This window comes from Esox lucius, chromosome 21 (genome assembly GCF_011004845.1).
Source record: "Esox lucius isolate fEsoLuc1 chromosome 21, fEsoLuc1.pri, whole genome shotgun sequence".
NCBI classification, from domain to species: domain Eukaryota; kingdom Metazoa; phylum Chordata; class Actinopteri; order Esociformes; family Esocidae; genus Esox; species Esox lucius.
The window spans coordinates 7,619,551-7,637,279 of record NC_047589.1 but is presented as its reverse complement, the minus strand read 5'-3'; the positions used below and the strand labels follow the sequence as shown (position 1 = coordinate 7,637,279).

General features: G+C 41.1%; 2 protein-coding genes across 7 annotated transcripts; both read right to left on the bottom strand.

Moving 5' to 3' along the window:
* Nucleotides 1–65: 65 nt before the first annotated feature.
* On the bottom strand, nucleotides 66–3,510 carry tyms (thymidylate synthetase). The gene is given in 7 exon segments (NM_001304137.1): nucleotides 66–406; nucleotides 1,621–1,692; nucleotides 1,788–1,963; nucleotides 2,057–2,158; nucleotides 2,411–2,585; nucleotides 2,737–2,810; nucleotides 3,249–3,510. Coding segments are annotated over 7 exon segments (960 nt in total). The 5' UTR covers nucleotides 3,472–3,510; the 3' UTR covers nucleotides 66–268.
* Nucleotides 3,511–3,779: 269 nt separating this feature from the next.
* Nucleotides 3,780–14,822, bottom strand: LOC105019346 (clusterin-like protein 1). 6 transcript variants are annotated; one of them, XM_034289289.1, is made up of 11 exons: nucleotides 14,768–14,822; nucleotides 14,434–14,620; nucleotides 13,574–13,695; nucleotides 9,632–9,780; nucleotides 6,968–7,138; nucleotides 6,413–6,869; nucleotides 6,070–6,192; nucleotides 5,674–5,879; nucleotides 5,397–5,565; nucleotides 4,459–4,530; nucleotides 3,780–4,006 (listed from the first exon to the last, which is right to left on the bottom strand). In XM_034289289.1, coding segments are annotated over exons 2-11 (1,482 nt in total). In that variant the 5' UTR covers nucleotides 14,436–14,620; nucleotides 14,768–14,822; the 3' UTR covers nucleotides 3,780–3,995. The 6 variants fall into 6 exon arrangements, with proteins under 6 accessions (XP_034145180.1, XP_034145182.1, XP_034145184.1 ...); XM_034289291.1 differs by having other exon boundaries at nucleotides 13,574–13,708; nucleotides 14,768–14,815; XM_034289293.1 differs by having other exon boundaries at nucleotides 13,574–13,700; nucleotides 14,768–14,815.
* Between the last annotated feature and the right edge of the window lie 2,907 nt (nucleotides 14,823–17,729).

The following is a 17,729-nucleotide window of genomic DNA, read 5'->3' as shown; positions in this document are numbered from 1 at the left end:
GAACACCTTTAAAGGTTAAACGAAGAAACACGTTAAGGTTGAATGAAGTTTCTGACTCCTGAATTGAAAGTTCAGTTTAAGCTATTTTATTACATCCCATGTTGATACTCTGGTATCGTTGTGTAAATGTGCCTGCCAACCTGTCTAAAGAGAGCATTGACTTTCTCCAAATTACTTATACTACAAAATGCACAGTTGAATAAGGAATAACCAACGTAACCTGAATATTAAAATAAAATGTCAACCTCCACTCTTAATTTATGGAAATTTAAACTGCCATCTGCATTTTGATGGTGGGGTGAGGATTGTAGTCAACGATCTCAAAGTCCTCCGCACGGAAGTCATCTATTTTCTCCACAGTCCTCAGGATCTTCAGCTTGGGGAAGGGACGGATCTCTCTCTGGAGCTGCAAGGGAAGGAACACAATGTGTGGGCGGGGGAAAGCAGAGTCCAAAGGTTATAGAAAGATAAAAAGTGAGTCACCTGTAAACTGAAAGTGTAGGTCTCTATTTTCTACTTGTACAAAATAGTTCACATTTTCATTGGCAAAAACAATGGTGACATTGGGTAATGATCCTTACACACCTATCACTGTACCCAATTGTTGACAGATTTTCATGCTGTAAGCAACACCATTCTATCACGTACCTCCCAATAATTAATGGATTGTTATTCTTCCAATATGTGCACATAAAAGCATTTTCTGTTTCATTGTGTAATGTTTCACTCATCTGCTAGGCAAGGCAATACCTTCAACTATTATCACACTCCGGAGGTCAGACATTGTTTGTATTTTAAAAACAGTTCAAATTCTGCAAGGGCGCTGATCGTTAAGATATTTTATGGAATGTTCTGTGGAATTCTGTGGAAGGAGTGGTTTGTTTGTGACTTTTCTAAACGGAACAAAAAAAAAAACAACATGAGTTCTTTGTTCCTTATTCTAGTCAACAGCATCAAATAGAAGAAAGCTGAAATTGAATTGCATTCTGTTTTGGGAGAGGCCATTACAACGCCACTCCTTAAACACAGAAGAAAATATAATTTTGTATGTCAACATATAGGAAATGGTAAAAGTTACATTACATTGGAACGGCAGTCGATGAGGTCCATACCACGGTTTTTAATGGTGAAATGTGTCTATTTTTTTTAAAGCAAAGTTTACTAAAATGCCCTAAGGGATGTCAGGAGACTGGGCATGGCTATGTGGGAGAGGGATGACATTTTTTCGCAACAATGTGGGGCATAACGTGTGTAGCTAGCTATGTCATGATCTGAGCCGCTGGAAAACGGCTGGCCAGTTAGCGGAGCTTGGGAAACAACTGTGACGATCATAATGAAACATTGTGAGTGACCATCAGTGTGCTCGGGGGACAACCGGTTCGTCGTTTAGAGTGGAGGAATTTATACTATAACACCAGCACCTTCAGGTTGGAGCTCCACCCAGGCAAGGCTTTTCTTTGGATTAACGCGTCGTGGGGCATCATTCACATTCAGTTCCATCCCCTTTTTCAATAGTTTCACTAGAAGTCTCATGGCCTGGTCCATAAGTTACCATCACTATGAAACAGGTGGATAGAAACCTGCTTAAAGTCCAAGTTTTTTTGTCAGTCAAGAGCATACCTGCACTTTAAGAGGTTCAACGTGGTTGATGTAGATGTGAGCGTCTCCTAGAGTATGCACAAAGTCGCCAGGCTGGAGGAAGAAAAGCAACAAGTGAATACCTAATTTAACTACACTGTTTGAGGCATCTTTCAAGTCTAAGGCATTTGAATGTGAATCCGGCCCACCTTGAGTCCTGTAATATGGGCGATCATGTAGGTGAGGAGGGCGTAGCTTGCGATGTTGAAGGGCACACCCAGGCCCATGTCCCCGGAGCGTTGGTACAGTTGGCATGACAGCTCCCCGTCGATGACGTAGAACTGGCACAAGGCATGGCACGGTGGCAGAGCCATATGTGGCAGGTCTAGAAATACAGAAGCAGGTTGTGTGAGCAATAAAAAATAAAAAGACTCCCCCCTTAAGATTACACAAAAACCCTGAGCTGGAACACAAATACCTTTGGGGTTCCAAGCACACATAATGATTCTCCTGTCTTCTGGGTTGGTCTTGATTGTGTCAATAACATTCTGTAGTTGATCCACACCCTTTCCAGTGTAATCTGAATTGAAAGTATCAATCATTGGAATTAAAAGGAGTACTAAATGAGAGGAGTAATAAATGATATGCTTGTCGACAAGGGTGGACCAGTGGTTCCAGCATGGGTCCAAATCCAGTCCATGACCAACTTTCAGCAAAACGGTCCATGACCAACTTTCCCCATTGTCATATTTAGAAAGCATGAAATGTCCCGAAAAATGTATCTGATCAGATAAATGTACCCTGCTGAACCCCATATCAGTGAATGACGTACCTGTGTGCATATTGCTGTACTCAGCACCGAAGTGCCGCCACTGGAAACCATATACAGGCCCCAGGTCCCCTTCCTCCCGATCTGTGAAGCCCATCTTGTCCAGGAAATCTCGTGACCCATTTGCATCCCAAATCTTTACACCTTTCTCAGAGAGCTCCTTTGCGTTTGTTGAGCCCTACAGTCAACATATACGAAATCAAGACCTGTCAACTTCTCTGCCCAATGTGTGGGTATGGAACGCCATCTAGTGGAAATGGGATTTACGTGTGTGTAGACAGAATCTTCGATGCATTGTAACAATTGTGTGTGTATGTCGTTATTCTCACTTTGATAAACCACAGAAGTTCCTCGAGAATTCCTTTCCAGAAAACCCTTTTTGTCGTCAGCAATGGAAACTGATCTGTAATTATAAACAATGACAAATTGCTGCAGATAATTTGAGCAAAGGTCCCACGCCAAGCTGAAGGAATTGCTTTGTTCATGTGTATTTCCTGTACTCTTCAGGAGATACAGTATGTACCATGGCATTATTTTGTCCACACTGAATTTACCGTCCCGCCGAAGCGTGTGGAAAACCCTTTCGTGTCACCGACCGTGCTAAAACTCGTTCGGTTAGGACTGCTGATGATTTTCTGCAATTCGCGTTCTGGACGAACATAGGTCACTTCTTGGATATTTTAGGGGTTAGCCTATGCGGCCAAACGTTCAGTCACAGGAGAAAATAAGTGTTTCTAGCTATGTTCATGCATGCAATTCCCACAATTACGAGAAACGTGTGACCATGCAGTATATTGACTGGGTCAGCAGGCAAAATGTTTGATTATTGTACATGACTTACCCCGTAGACTGTATCTCGCTTGTGATCCAAAAACAGAAATGACCCCCGTTCCTGTTCGGTCTCCCTTTCTGTGGCCGTGTTGCAGAATATATTCACATTGATTAAGATAACCGCGTTCATCACAGAAATGACAGAATGACGTGGTTCCGAGCGGTCTACCGTCTTTCTTTGTCTCTTCGTTGTTAAGAGGCTCTGTTGTGTGTATGTCCGAAGTAGCAGGCATTTTGTATGTTGGTTGGTGTAAGAATACAATGACAATTCTAGCTGTTTTATTTTTCTGGTGTCAAACTCTACCCGCCGTTCTTGAAGAGACGCCTACCTACAGTTTTCATCCAATCACTAAAAGTTGGGACTGAGATCACTTCTGGTATTTAGAACTGGACAAATCGGAGATTCACAAAAAACGCGCACACTTTAATCCCCGCCTCAATTTCTCCCGCTAACATTTGTTCGGTTTGAATAAGACCTTTGTGCATTTTATTGATAATACATTGATTAATTAACATAAATAAAATGGAAACACTAATCGGATACGTTCACATTCATAGTTTAATCACAGTTGTTAAATTAAAAAGTTAAGATGCCACTATAAGTCTATATATTTTTATTTCAATAGCATCACTCTAAAAATAAATACCTTATATAGACCTTCATAATTCGTCCACATCCATTCTTAAATAGTTGTCCAGCCAAAAACACAATGTCTAATCGAGATATAAAAACAGAACAGCTTTCAACATCCCGTGATTACTCAAAACCTGTGAAAAAAATCAGAAACAATGCGAGGCATCCCATTACTTTGACATTCAGCACGCGCCTGTAGCATGAGACATTTAAGGCATTACAGATGTTGTCTGGATACCCAGTGCAATCTATACTGAGCACAGTTTTTATCACACTTGAGCAGGGGCTTAGCACAAGATCCTGGGCCCTATGCACAGACAGTCCTGATGCCCCCCCCCCCCCCATTATTTTCAAATAATAATAATAATAATCAGGCCTCTGTACACATGCTCCCTGCTGTCTTCACTCCCATCATCCTCAATCACATCTTCTCTATCATCTTTCTCTATGAAGGATACATTTGATATTAACCTCTTATCCTAATTCTAATGTTATATAATCAAATACATTAAGATATTAGTGTTACTAAACATATTTCAGTCAAAATGGCTAAACATGGTTTGTTTTAATATTGATATATGCTCACCTTGTATCAAATCCAAAGAGGAGGCTGAGGGGTCTGTTGCTACTCCAGTCCCTGCTGTGACAGTTTCTGAAACTGAGGGCCATGTGTTTCACAATGTTAACATCTGCTTCTACTGAATCTGACATAACTATAATGCTGACATGCTATGTATGTACTGATTAGCTACCAAGCTACCTATGACACTGATTAGCCTATTATTGCTAATTATAGACATTATAGCCTATTAATTTAAAATTAAACATGTTTCACATTAGGCTATTATAATGGTGTGTTGTATGCAAACAGCATTGTTGGTGTAGATTATTTATTTAGGCTTTACCTCAGATTACACGTATAACCAAATTATAATTTGAAAGTGTATGTTCTGCTCTTCATATGGGTTGTCTCAGTCTGTTTTTAGCACTAACGGTCGCAGAGATATTCAAGTAGTTTAGCACCATTTCGTTTTCTAGTTTGTGCTCACCTTTCTTTGAAAAGAAGTCAGTCAGCAATTGCTTTCCCTCATTTAGTTTTCTCTATTTTATCCTGCCTTTCTTTTCTGGCAGCCTGATTTGGCTTTCTTTGAGAAAGACATTTCTATAGTGGAAGTTTGCGCTCCGCTCCAATCTTCACCAGATGCTCAACTGAACTAAACAAAATGCTTGCAGGTGGACTAAACCATTTGGCGCATTAGCAAGGGGTGGGTGAGACCTTAGATCATCTTTTTTGTATACAAAATTTAGTCAGTCAATCAACCGAGTTATTCAGCCAATACACTTTACATTTCATCTGACATGCATTATGAAATGTTATTAGGAAATGAAAATATTCAGGTGAAATAAAATATATTCCAGACTTTTCAAGGGCCCTCTCTCGCCTTGGGCCCTAGTAATCAATATCGGTTTTACCCCCAGTCCGACGCCCCTGCACTTGAGTAAATGCAGGACTTTATACTCTACCTTTGATTGTCTGTTTGTAGTGGGCCAGTGCTTCCTGGGCCACATACTGAATGAATGCATCGTCTGGCACCTCTGCTGGGACAGAGAGGGTCAGCGGTGGTGAGTCCAGGATGCTCACTACAATTCTAGTGTCACCCTTAGACCCGTCACCTCTCACCTGAGGAACCACCTGAAAACAGATAACAACACTGTCCTTCAAACAATATTCGTTTTCATCTTCTCTCATCAAATCATTATCACCATCCTTCCATCATCTTTGTGGTTACTCTGAACTTACCAAGCTCACACCAAAAGTGTACTGTGTGCTACTGGGAAGGTGCGTCACCCAGCCATACTTGGCCTCCATGTCGCTGAACCAGGCGTTGGTGTCACCAGCGTGCTTCTGGACCATTTGTAACAACTCCTCATACTGCAGACGAGACTCGTTGAGCAGCAGGTAGGTCCTCTCCAACTCAGAGTGAAGCTCCCTAACACCGGGACACTCTGTGGGAACATGGTTCAAACACTCCTTACAAATGGCACCTTATGTGGTGCAGGCCCTGGGAGCTATGGTGGGAGGTAGTTCCCTATATAATATATACTGGACAAATCATAAGAAAATATAACAAAAAGGCATCTCATTATGAACATTAAACCACCAATCGGTCTGTAATTCCCAATCATTTTTATGTACCTTTCACCAATGTATTCTGACAGGACTCGCACAACCTTTGAAGCTGCCAACACTCTCCGGCCTGCCTACGGAGCTGTCTGCATAGGTACATGTCTGGGAAGGGGAATGGGACCCGAAATGTGTCTGTGGTAGAGAGAACAGAATAGAACATAATCAAACCAGTAACAGTTTACAGTTTATTATGAGGATGACGAACACAACAGAATACAATGTGATATTTGTAGCATATAGATTGGGACATCATAACATTTTATAACAGTATATGAAGGAGATTTCTAAAGGAAAAATCAGACAACAATCACATTTTCCAGTAGTCTGACTTTGTGGATTTTATCACTGATACCTCTCTGAAGCCGAGGTTCATCACTGACAGTTTCCTGCACCCCGTCCATGACATCTGTTATCAGGTCACTGAAGTCTTCCATCACTGCCCGGCCAAAGTCATACACCTCCTCCAGCACATCGTCCAGCCCTATGCTGCCCAGGCGGCTTACGCTTTGAAAGAAGATTCCACCAGGGGACTCAAGTGTGGGAGAGAGGGGCTTGGGCTTCAGCTTGGTATTGAAAGCTGTCCAGAATCCATGGCCAAGCTTTTGGTGCATCTTGTTGACCAGCTCTGTGCTCCGGTTGTACAGGCTGCCCATTTTCCATACCAGCTGACCAAAGGAGTCATTCAGCTGCACCAGCTCCAGATCCGGACCATCTGATTTCTCCGTCTGGTTTAAGTTCAACTGGTTCTGATTGACAACCTGGTCTGGAGTTTCCAGTTGGGAGGATAACTTCTGAAAGAACTCCTCAACCTGTGTTGCCAAAGAAAACCAAATACTTAAATGAGCTTGAATTCTTACTAATCTTTGGCCTACTTGATACGAAGCTGTTCAGAGGGAGAGGGAGTTACCTTTAAAGAAAAAGAGGAGAACCCTCTTCGGCAGGTGGAGGTATAGAACGTCTTACAGGAGTCCTCCAGGCAAGGTCGGCACTCCATAAAGGATGTCCTCAGTGAATCAATGCACTGCTCTTCTGCCACCTGAAGCTTTAGCTCCGCCTCGTTGGCCAGCTGGACTGCCCCCTTCAGGAAAATAAGGAGGGTGATGTTTTTTTCCCTTGCTGATACCCTCACCTAGATCTTGAGGTGTGTTCAGTTCGCTTCAACATTTCCTATGGTGTGGAACTGTTTGTACTGAATGATTTGTTTCCCCTAAAATGTTATTGAACCTTATTTTTGCAGCCTTTGAGGTATATTTGATTGGTGTGGCAAGGTTTACCTTAACTGGAAGCCATTACCCTTACTGGATGACAAAACAAACTTGCAAAAGTCATGCTTGTCAATTTACTATGATTTTGGCTCATGGCCAAACACCCCTATCTTTTGGGGTATCTGCTGCTATGTGTAACATCCAATGAAATGTAACCTACATTAGAAATATAGGTCCTGGAATCCCGAGGACCTTTCTAGATGTTTAGGATGATATAGAATTCCTAGTAGTTTCAAAAGAGCAAAGTCCAATGGTTACAATGTTTTTCTGTTTTAGCCAACATTTTCTCCATGATATTCCCCATAAGTAGACCTGAAGTAAATGGCCTGAGTTTTCTTATCTATGTAAAGTATCCACCAGCAAAATGGTTAAAAGTAGGATACAGAGAGGAATCAGACTCTAGATCTGTACCTTGATGAAATGTCTCTCCAGAATATAACATATTGGGGAAAAATTTGTCCAAAACTGGTAGATGGAAAATTTGAAATCAGACCAGGGTTTTCTTTAGAGGTTCTTACACGCAAAATCACCTGAGTAGAAACACATTTCCATGAACATAACAAAGACAAATTATTTTGCTGTACCGTAACATAGCAATGCCAAAGGTCTTTATACACTTCCATTTCCCCCTCAATAACGACCCTCCAATAGTGGACAGCCCTCCAATAGTGTGTACTGGCAAATTTTTGGTCAATGTCAACAAGGAGAGAAAATGGAGGATGTGGTTTTGAGGCCCCTTCAACTCAACTTTCCACCTAGGCCATGCCGCATCGTACAGGCCTCTATCTTCTGACGCATGCAGAACACCTACATAAATCTATCCTTGGACTATTAATCCAAACTGGGTTGTAAATCTACTCCCTCGCTACTTCCACATCCTCAGCTAACTGTCTGCTTTGTGGTATCTGCAGGGGCCTTTATTTATGAGGTAGAAAATATGTGGTGGGCGACTGTGTGTCTGTGTATAAAGTAATCAGATGATGGGTGTCAGTGTATATAAAAGAACATGAGGAAGGGTGTTGATGTGCCAAGCAGACATCCTGTCTACTTTCCAAATGGGACCCTAATCTTTCTGTAGTGCCCTACCTTTGAGCAGGCCGATAGGCATCTGGTTAAAGTTGTACAAGCAGTGCACCTCATGAACAATTCTAGACTATTTATGCGGTTTGGGGCTCTAATGTTTCACTGTGGATTCATTTCACGCAGTGCATTTTGTTTTATTGTTGATATAATTTAATATGAGATCGTTTATTTAATTGGAGGGCAATTTGAGTTATTTTGATGCATAACGTAACATATTTGTAGATGTTAGTCTTAAAATAGTTGGCTGTAACTCATATTGGCTCGTGCCTTAAAAGTCTGTGGTGTATTCTACCAAGTGCTACACACAGCTCAAATCATATGCAGATACTAATCTATTATGTGTTACTACCTTACTACAGTATAAGCTGCAAAAAAATTATAAAACAAATACACACAGTGATAAATGATTTGCTGCCTTTGTTTGATATACAGTCATGGCCAAAGGCGTTGACACCCTTGCACAAAAATATATCTGAAATTCTAAAATCCTTTGGTATCCACATAAGTTTTATAGTTTGCATGATTTAGCTTAATCCAGGAATAAATCCTAAAATGTCCCAGACCATATTTTTGGCACCTTCTAGAAATGACAAATGACATTTGAAGCATGTGATTGTCCTTTACTTTGGAATTGAACTCGCTAGTTTTTGTTTGAATACAGAAAAGGACATATTATCATGTTTTGCGTCACTATGTGCACTTCACTGTTAATGAAGAAACGAAAGAAGACCAGAGAATTGTCTGAGAAGGTCAGACACAAGACTGTAGCCAAGCATGGATAATCTCAAGGCTACAAGTCTATTTCCATAGACCTTGATGTTCCTGTTTCCACCATACATAACGTTGTCAAGAGGTTTAAGGGCCATGCCACTGTAGAACAAACTCCTGGACGTTGCCACAAGAGACAGCTTGATGAAAGATTGCAGCAAAGGATTGACTGAATTGTGGAGAAAGCACTTTAATCAACACTTCATTTAAGTTATTTTGGCCAATGGCTGTGCTACCAAATATCTAATCTAGCGTGTCAATTGTTTTGTCAATGTCATTTTTGTTTATTTTCTGAATCAAAAGATTAATAGATTAAGGAATTTAGTACAAACACTTTAATCAATGTCCACATCTTTTTTGAGACAAATGTGAGTTATTAGAACTATGTGCAAGGGTTAATCCTGATTTGTGAGAAAGATGGTATGTTAGTGTGTTTTTTCTGTGAAATGGCTGACCTTCCTCTTATTCTTGCTTTCTTTGAGGGTCTTCAAGAGGTATTCATGCTTCTCTTGGTTCTTCTCCATTATCTCCTTCATCCTCTTCACCCCAAACAATGCTCTCTTCATCTCCTCGTCAATATAATTCTCACCATCCTTTGATAGCCCTGGTGCCAGGTCAAATAGAGATCACACACTTTTACACTCATCATACATGCTGCTGCTACAATTTTTTTCTTGATTCCTAGTCATTTATGCCCATGTCAATGTATAGAAACCTCAACCACATTTCCCACTGAGTGTTACCAGTCCCAAAGTACTTGGATAAAGCACTGAAAGAATCTCAAACAAACGTAGGCATTGCTTTCAAGCAGTGTGGGAATTCATAGGCTGATACAGACCTAAAAAGCAATACAGAGTTGGCCATATTTCTCTTTGAGGGGTAATCAACTATCTATAAAGTAACAAAATTAGCAAATTAAGAAGTAGCAAATTACAGTTGTACTCATAAGTTTGCATACCCTGGCAGAAATTGTGAAATATTGACATTGATTTTGAAAATGTGACTGATATGATATGATCATTCAGTCTTTTATTTAAGGATAGTGATCATATGAAGCCATTTATTATCACATAGTTGTTTGGCTCCTTATTAAATTATGATTATAACAGAAATCACCCAAATGGCCATGATCAAAAGTTTACATTCCCTTGAATGTTTGGCCTTGTTACAGACCAAGCGTTCCACACAAGCCCTGAAAAGTGAAGCCAAAACGTCTCGATCGCCCCCTGGTGAGTGGTCCCAGTATAGGTCATAAACCCCACCCTCCCCATGTTATTCAATGGGACGCGAGACCAACTAAACAATTAAATTACCCTTCAATTATCTTTTTTCCGAAGCTGGTTTCTGTCATTTACTGTAGTTTGTATCACGCTAATGTAAATTCAAGAGTTTGTTTTTAAAATAAGTTGGTTTTTAGTTAGTTATTTAATGCTCTAAAAACGGTGGTGTGATGTCGTGATTCACAGCTTTGATTGACAGCTATCTGAGCCAAGGAGCCACTGAAGCGCCATCCTCCTTCGGAGGACTGAGGAGATTGGAGCTTTACATTTAATCTCAAAATTTCTATAATTGATATAATTTCACACGGACATAATGGGTTGTTCTGCAGTACATTGTGCTAACCGATCTGGCATTTCCAATCGATCTTTGAATTTTTTTCGGTAAGTTAAATTTATAAGCTATTTAATTAGTAAATAAATGTAATGGGCTAGCTAACGTTAGCTAAAAGACAACAAGCCTCGTTAATAGCTAGCAGGTGATTGTTAGCTAGAAGTTACCAATAATTTTTGTATTAGGCCTATTCTAAATTAAGGTTAAACATGATGTAAGTTAGGCTATAACATATCGTCTAGGTTTAACAAGCAAAGGTTGTACTGTACTTGGACTTGCGATTGATTACGGTATGCGCATTCTGCGAGGGAGAGTGAGGGCGGGGCACAGGGGAGGGGCCGTTGATTTCGCGGCTTTACGGCTTTACTTCCTGCTCGCTACTGCGCATAACTACTGCGCAGAACTGGTCCCAAGATCGCTATCTGCGCAGACGCAAGTCCAAGATGTCAGCGCCGTATCGGGACACTGGCGGCTTCATTTTTCACCAATGGAAAAGAGCGAAAGGGCGTCGTCCATTTTATATACAGTCTATGTTACAGACACACAAGGTGACACACAAGGTGAGATACACAGGTGAAAATGGCAATTAAAGGTGAATTACCCACACTTGTGGCTTTTTAAATTGCAATTACTGTCTGTATACAAATACTCAATGAGTTTGTTAGCTTTCACGTGGATGCACTGAGCAGGCTAGATACTGAGCCATAGAGAGCAAAAAAGAACTGTTAAAAGACCTGTGTAACAATGTAATGGAACTTTATAAAGATGGAAAAGGATATAAAAAGATAACCAAAACTCAATCAATAATGTTCAGCGGTGTGGTTGTTTCAAGGAGCACAATACGACAATACTTTGACAAAAATGAGCTGCATGGTCGAGTTGCCAGAAATAAGCCTTTACTGTGCCAATGCCACAAAACACCTTGACACGCTTCACAACTTCTGGCACATTGTGATTTGGAGTGACGAGACCAAAATAGAGCTTTATGGTCACAACCATAAGCGCTATGTTTGGAGAGTGGTAAACAAGGCCTATAGTGAACAGAATACCATCCCCACTGTGAAGCATGGTGGTGGCTCACTGATGTTTTGGGGGTGTGTGAGCTCTAAAGGCATGGAAAATCTTGTGAAAATGTATGGCAAGATGAATTCAGCAAGATGAAATCAGAAAATACTGGCAGACAATTTGCATTCTTCAGCAAAAAAGCTGTGCATGGGATGCTCTTGGACTTTCCAGCATGACAATGACCCTAAGCACAAGGCCAGGTTGACCCTCCAGTGTTTACAGCAGAAAAAGGTGAAGGTTCTGGAGAGGCCATCACAGTATCCTGACCTTAATATCATCGAGCCACTCTGGGCAGATCTCAAACGTGCGGTTCATTCCTCATTTGGCTAGCAGCTTACTAACAAGATGATATGAAGTTAGCTGCTAAAGCTATCTAGTGATGGTTTCTGCTATTCCTCTTAGATGCTAGAGGATAGAAGTCATATAGATCTCCTTCAAGTTACTTTCTATACTATTTTTACTATAATAAGCTTTCAAAATGTGGATAAACCTGGATTTAAATGAGATGACAGGAATATTGTGATTTATTTTACATTTTAATGCTTCTTGGTCAAATAAGCTGCAATATCCAACCTTATATCATTACATAAATATTTAATGGTAAACATTAAATATGAATAACAACATTAAATAACAAAATCTATAATTTCCCAAGGGTGCATATACATATACATTATGTTCAAGCAGCACCATAGTAAGTTTTGCCCCATTTAAGATAGCAACTCCAAACCAACATTCTTTCACATGATTAAGCTATCCCAATGTTAAATTCTTAAATACATGTGTCAACTATGACAATATATTAAAATGTATACTTTTGCATAATTTATCTACGAATTCAGGACTATGCTCGAATGCAATCATTTAATACCAACGTTTTGACAGACAAGCCGTCTTCTTCAGGGTATCTTCAGGGTATCATGATACCCTGAAGAACACAGCTTGTTTGTCGAAACGTTGGTATTAAATTATTTCATCCTGGCATACCAGTGTGTGCAGCTTTCTTGTCCTCTACAGACACTACACCAACATTTGTTCACTTGTTTAGGCTATGATTTATCTTTTATGGCGCAGTTGGTTCTGCAAAATGCTTGCAGTGCCAGGGTAATGGGTTTGAGTGATGCTGGGTGAGGGCATATATTTTAATAATTTTTTGATACTGGACCCCCATGGGGACCCAACCCGTAACCCTGCCGTTGTATGCACTACAAAGTAAGCAATACCCAATGGCATATTTACTCAAGGCATGGAGGTGGTCAATATATCATGGCTAAGAGCTTTTCTTAGGCATGATGCATTTCAGAGTATCTCAACACAACGCGCAGCTGTGGTATGTTTGCAATATACCACAAACCCCCAACATGCCTTATTGAAATTATAAACCAGTTACCAACCCAATTTGAGCAGTTAGTGATGTCCTATCGGTGGTCAGGTGTTAAATTGGGATTTGGGAAGTGGGGGGGCCCTACTTTCCTATTTCCAGTTGTATCTAAAAATGATAAACTGCTGGCCTGAGGAACTACGAGAGCTCAGCTCGCCCCAGGTCCCATTTCTACCATATGAACAGGAGCTCAGCTCCCTCCCAGTTGAACCCCTGCCCACGGTATATCGTGTCATGCACCACGGCTATCAGTTTTCAGGATTCGCAGCAGCCGGTTTTTAATTTGTTAGATAACAGTGATGAAAGTTGAATGTAGTGTATGATATGACAAAGTCCTCACCTTGGAGAACACTCTCACTCAGTCCAGTAGGAGAAGGGTCAGGGTCACAGCGCAGGATCCCAAGGGATGACGCGTACAGTGTGACAATCAGCAGCACACTCATATTCGCTGGCCTACGTTTCCTGCTCTGAAACACTACGTTATTGGTAAAAACGTACTATATGAAATATGACACAGAACACCGTTAGTTATGTCACAAAGGGCTGCCGAATTAATTGCAGCTATCACATCTAAATTGGGATTATTGGGACAGTGATGGCATCTCAGCTTCCTGGAAGTTATAGATTCATATAGAACGCTTGATGTTGTCTGATCTTGACCGATAAAAGGATTTAAAAAGACACCTGAAATGACGCGGTAGTGATTCTCTTTTCTGACACAAGGGGGTGCCGTATCTTAAGCGTTCACAGTCATGAAAACAACTGATTCAAAAACATTTCATTTGTTTGCCACAAAACATAGCAAAATTAGATAGGCCATGATGCTAATCAATTGATTTATAGAAAGCTTATAATATAAAATAATGAATGTCCAATTCCAAAAAAGAACTACTGCCTACACCACTAAAATGATAATGAAAATACTACACAGTGGCAGAAAAACTACATAGAAAGCAAAATAGGAACTCAATAAAACGATGAAAGCATATTTTTATGAAGTCGCTGACATTATTGTTTTTTAATAAGAGCAAAACACATTAGAAAAGCACAGAGACATTCTCACACTGCATTATCAGAGAACACATCAGCGAATGCACTACCACTCGAGCAACATACCTGCATACATGCCAGGAACAAGTTAGAGGGCAAAGCTACAAAACACAACGGAGACCTGCTAAAGGACGAATGTCGCAAACTCACATTTACCTTTGAAGAGAGAACATCAAACTTTCTAAACAGAAGCACTAGACTTGTTGTTGACCTGCATTCGATGGTGAGCTTTTCACCTTAACAAGGATCCTTCTATTTATGTTGGGTGTACGCAGAAGTCAGCCAGATCCAATTAGCCTGTTTGCAGAATCGACTATTAAGCCAGCTTCATCCTTACCTGCGTAAATGACAAGCAAATACAGATTCAGAGCATGCCACATTTAAGCCTTTCAAGAAAACCCACTTTGCAGGGTTTAAGCAGTAGCTCATTTTCTCATGGTCAAATAAACTCAGACAGGTCTATGATGTGAAAAAGAAACCTAACCTACTACTGGAGCGACCTCACGGGTATGCTTTTAGTTCTCAGATAAAGACACAGCATAAATCTGCCTTGGGCTGGTTTGAATGAATCCCGGACATCATGTCTTAGAGAATCTACATGAATCCCCTTATTCACAGTGCAGAGAGGAAGAGAGACACATGGAAGACATTGGCAATGTAATCCGAGTCTTTGCTCTACTCTTAATCAAATCTTTCTACCATGAACCGACACCACACACGCGCACGCACGCACGCACACCTGTACAAACACATGGGCAGGCAAATACTCTACAACACAAACACACGCAAACAATTCTAGGCCTCGAGATGGCTAGAGCTGGACCCCATGGCACGAAGCTTTCCTTCACCTAGGGCCCCATCGTATTCACTATGCATGCACTGCTGCGTTTCACTTCTGCATGGTTGAAAAATGACTGTGCTTTGTGTGAGAGCATGTCTTTCTTTCTGTGTGTGTGTGTGTGTGTGTGTTTCTGTGTGATATGGGTGTTTCAGGTAGTTTCCCCGTCGCCGTCCAGCCGCGTTAACATCATCCGGATCGTGTGATGAGCATCTAGCCCTGGTCAAGGGTTTGTGCAAGTTCCACAGCTAACACTGTGAAGAATGTGGAGCTGATGGGAAGGGCCAAGTAGCATCTTTTTCGAGTCTGGTTAATATGGACCCTCTGTACTGCTAAAAGCGATGACCCAGTAAATGAGGTCCCAACCTCTGAATGTGGCCCTGCGGGAGACTCCATAGCCTACATACGCCTCAGCTGCTGTCCGTCAGCCCAGGCCTGATCTCTACCTGGCCCTCATACCAGCCGGCTGCTCCACTCATGGCCAACAGTTAAACAACAGTTTTGCAGCCCCAAGGCAGACACTGGATGACCACCCTGGAATAATTTCAGACAGGGCTGGTACTTGATACATCTCAGACCGCGTTAAAACCCAAGTCCTAAACAAGAAGTCTGAGTTACCGGGAGATCAGAGCCTGTGTGAATGTTGGATGACGGTTTTCCTATTTCACATGCAGGAATTGGAAGAAAATTCCGGCATATCTCAACTCAGGTCGTCTCTTTAGAATTTGGTGGTGCCATACCATGTTATTCTGAGCCTTGTATGTTTTTTCCCTGAAGTTGATCGGAATCAGATTGTGACTGAGCTCATGCCAAAAGATCAGCCTAAGAACAAATGCCAAGGGTGTGTACACACGCAAGCTTTGTTTAGTGTGGCTTAAGAGCAAAACATACAGTGCTCGCCGTAATTATTGAGACAGTAAATATTTTTGGACACTATACTCCAAAACGGTTGATTAAACATCAAACAATTACTATTAGGTTCAAGTGTAGATTCCTTTATTTAATTTGAGTGTATCTGAGTATCAGTTTAACTGTTGACAAAAGACAACACGTTAGACATTGTCCATCTCATTTCAAGGCACCAAAATTATTGGGACAGATTAATATAATGTCCCAATTAAGCACTTATGCTTAATATCCACACATCCGTCGGTTTTGTGCATCTCACTGATGGACGACACACGCCGTCTGAGCAAATGGCGTGTGTCCCGCAAACACTGTGCTGGCACTGATGGGGCAAAAAGGGGCGCTTATTGAGTATGAGGAAAAAGGACAAGGGCCCAGGCACCCCCTGGGGTCTACCTGTGCACGTGCCTGGTGGCCTTGTTCCAATGTGGCAACTCCACAGCTGGTACAGTGACTTAAGCCACTGCACCCGTCTCTGTTTTGTGGATGGCAATGGCTGACACACTCACGCATAGCTCCAATGCTGATCTGTCAGGCCATTTCTTTGTTCATTTTCATTGAAGGTTTTTGTTAGGCATTTGATAGATTTTTCAGCTTCATGATGGTGCTTTTGACTTTCAGTGACTATCACCCTCATAACAGACACCAATTGAAGACTCCAAAGGCAAACTCATGAATGAAGAGTGAAGAACAGATGCCCAAACAAATTACATTGGCTCTCAAATCTATTACTCCCTTGGACTTATCCACATTTTGTGGTATTACAACATGAAATGAAAATGGATTTAATCAGGTGTTTTATACACTGACCAACACAAAATAGTCTGTAATGTCAAAGTAAAATAAACAAGGTCTGACATTTTTGTTTTTAAGCCACTTCATTGTGGCTTTAGCTGTTTGTTTGAGATCACTGACATACTGGAAGATGAATCTTCTCTTAAGTCCTAGGTCTCTCTGTCTTCAGCAGGTTTTTTTTAAGGACTCCTCAGCATTTTACTGAATCCATTTTGCCCTCAATTTTCACGAGCTGTCCAAGCCTTAATGCAGAGAAGCGTCCCCAAATAAGGTCGCTTACACCAAATATAGTGCATAGCATTGAGGCCAAAAAGATCAGTTTTGGTCTCATCATACCCTAGAATATTCAACTACTCTCCAAGATTCCTCCTGTCAAACTGTTGCCAAGATTTGATGATTTTTCAACAATGGCTTGCCACTCTCTAATAAAGGCCACTTTTGAGAAGCCCCCAGCCTATTGTTGAAGTATGAACAGTGTCTCATAACTAAGCTGTGGAAGACTGTAACTCCTGTAGAGTAGCCATAGGCCTCTTGGTGGCCTCCCTGACTACTATCCTTTATTGCCCGGATACTCAGTTTTTGAGTACAGCCTGTTCGAGACAGATTCAAAGTTGTGCAATGATCTCTCTTAATAATGGGCTTTATTGTGCTCCGGAGATATTCAATACCTTGGAAATGTTCTTATTTCTTACCACTTATTGGTACTTTGGAAGAACCTTTCTCCAGATTTGAATGTTTCTTTGATCCATGTTGTAACACAATAAAATGTGGAAAAGACTTACGGGGGGACATGCTGTTGAGAGTAGGAAGATACACATCTGATGAACCAGAAACACCACAGAAACCAACTGTCTCTTAACTTTTGATGCCTAGAAAAAGGGGTAATATTTATGAAATACCTTGCCAT

Coding starts and splice junctions, on each gene's coding strand:
- LOC105019346 (XM_034289288.1), bottom strand. Junction 9,781..13,573: donor GAGTGAGAGTGTTCTCCAAG/GTGAGGACTTTG, acceptor ACCTGGCACCAG/GGCTATCAAAGGATGGTGAG. Junction 5,566..5,673: donor ACACTTTTGGTGTGAGCTTG/GTAAGTTCAGAG, acceptor ATCTGTTTTCAG/GTGGTTCCTCAGGTGAGAGG.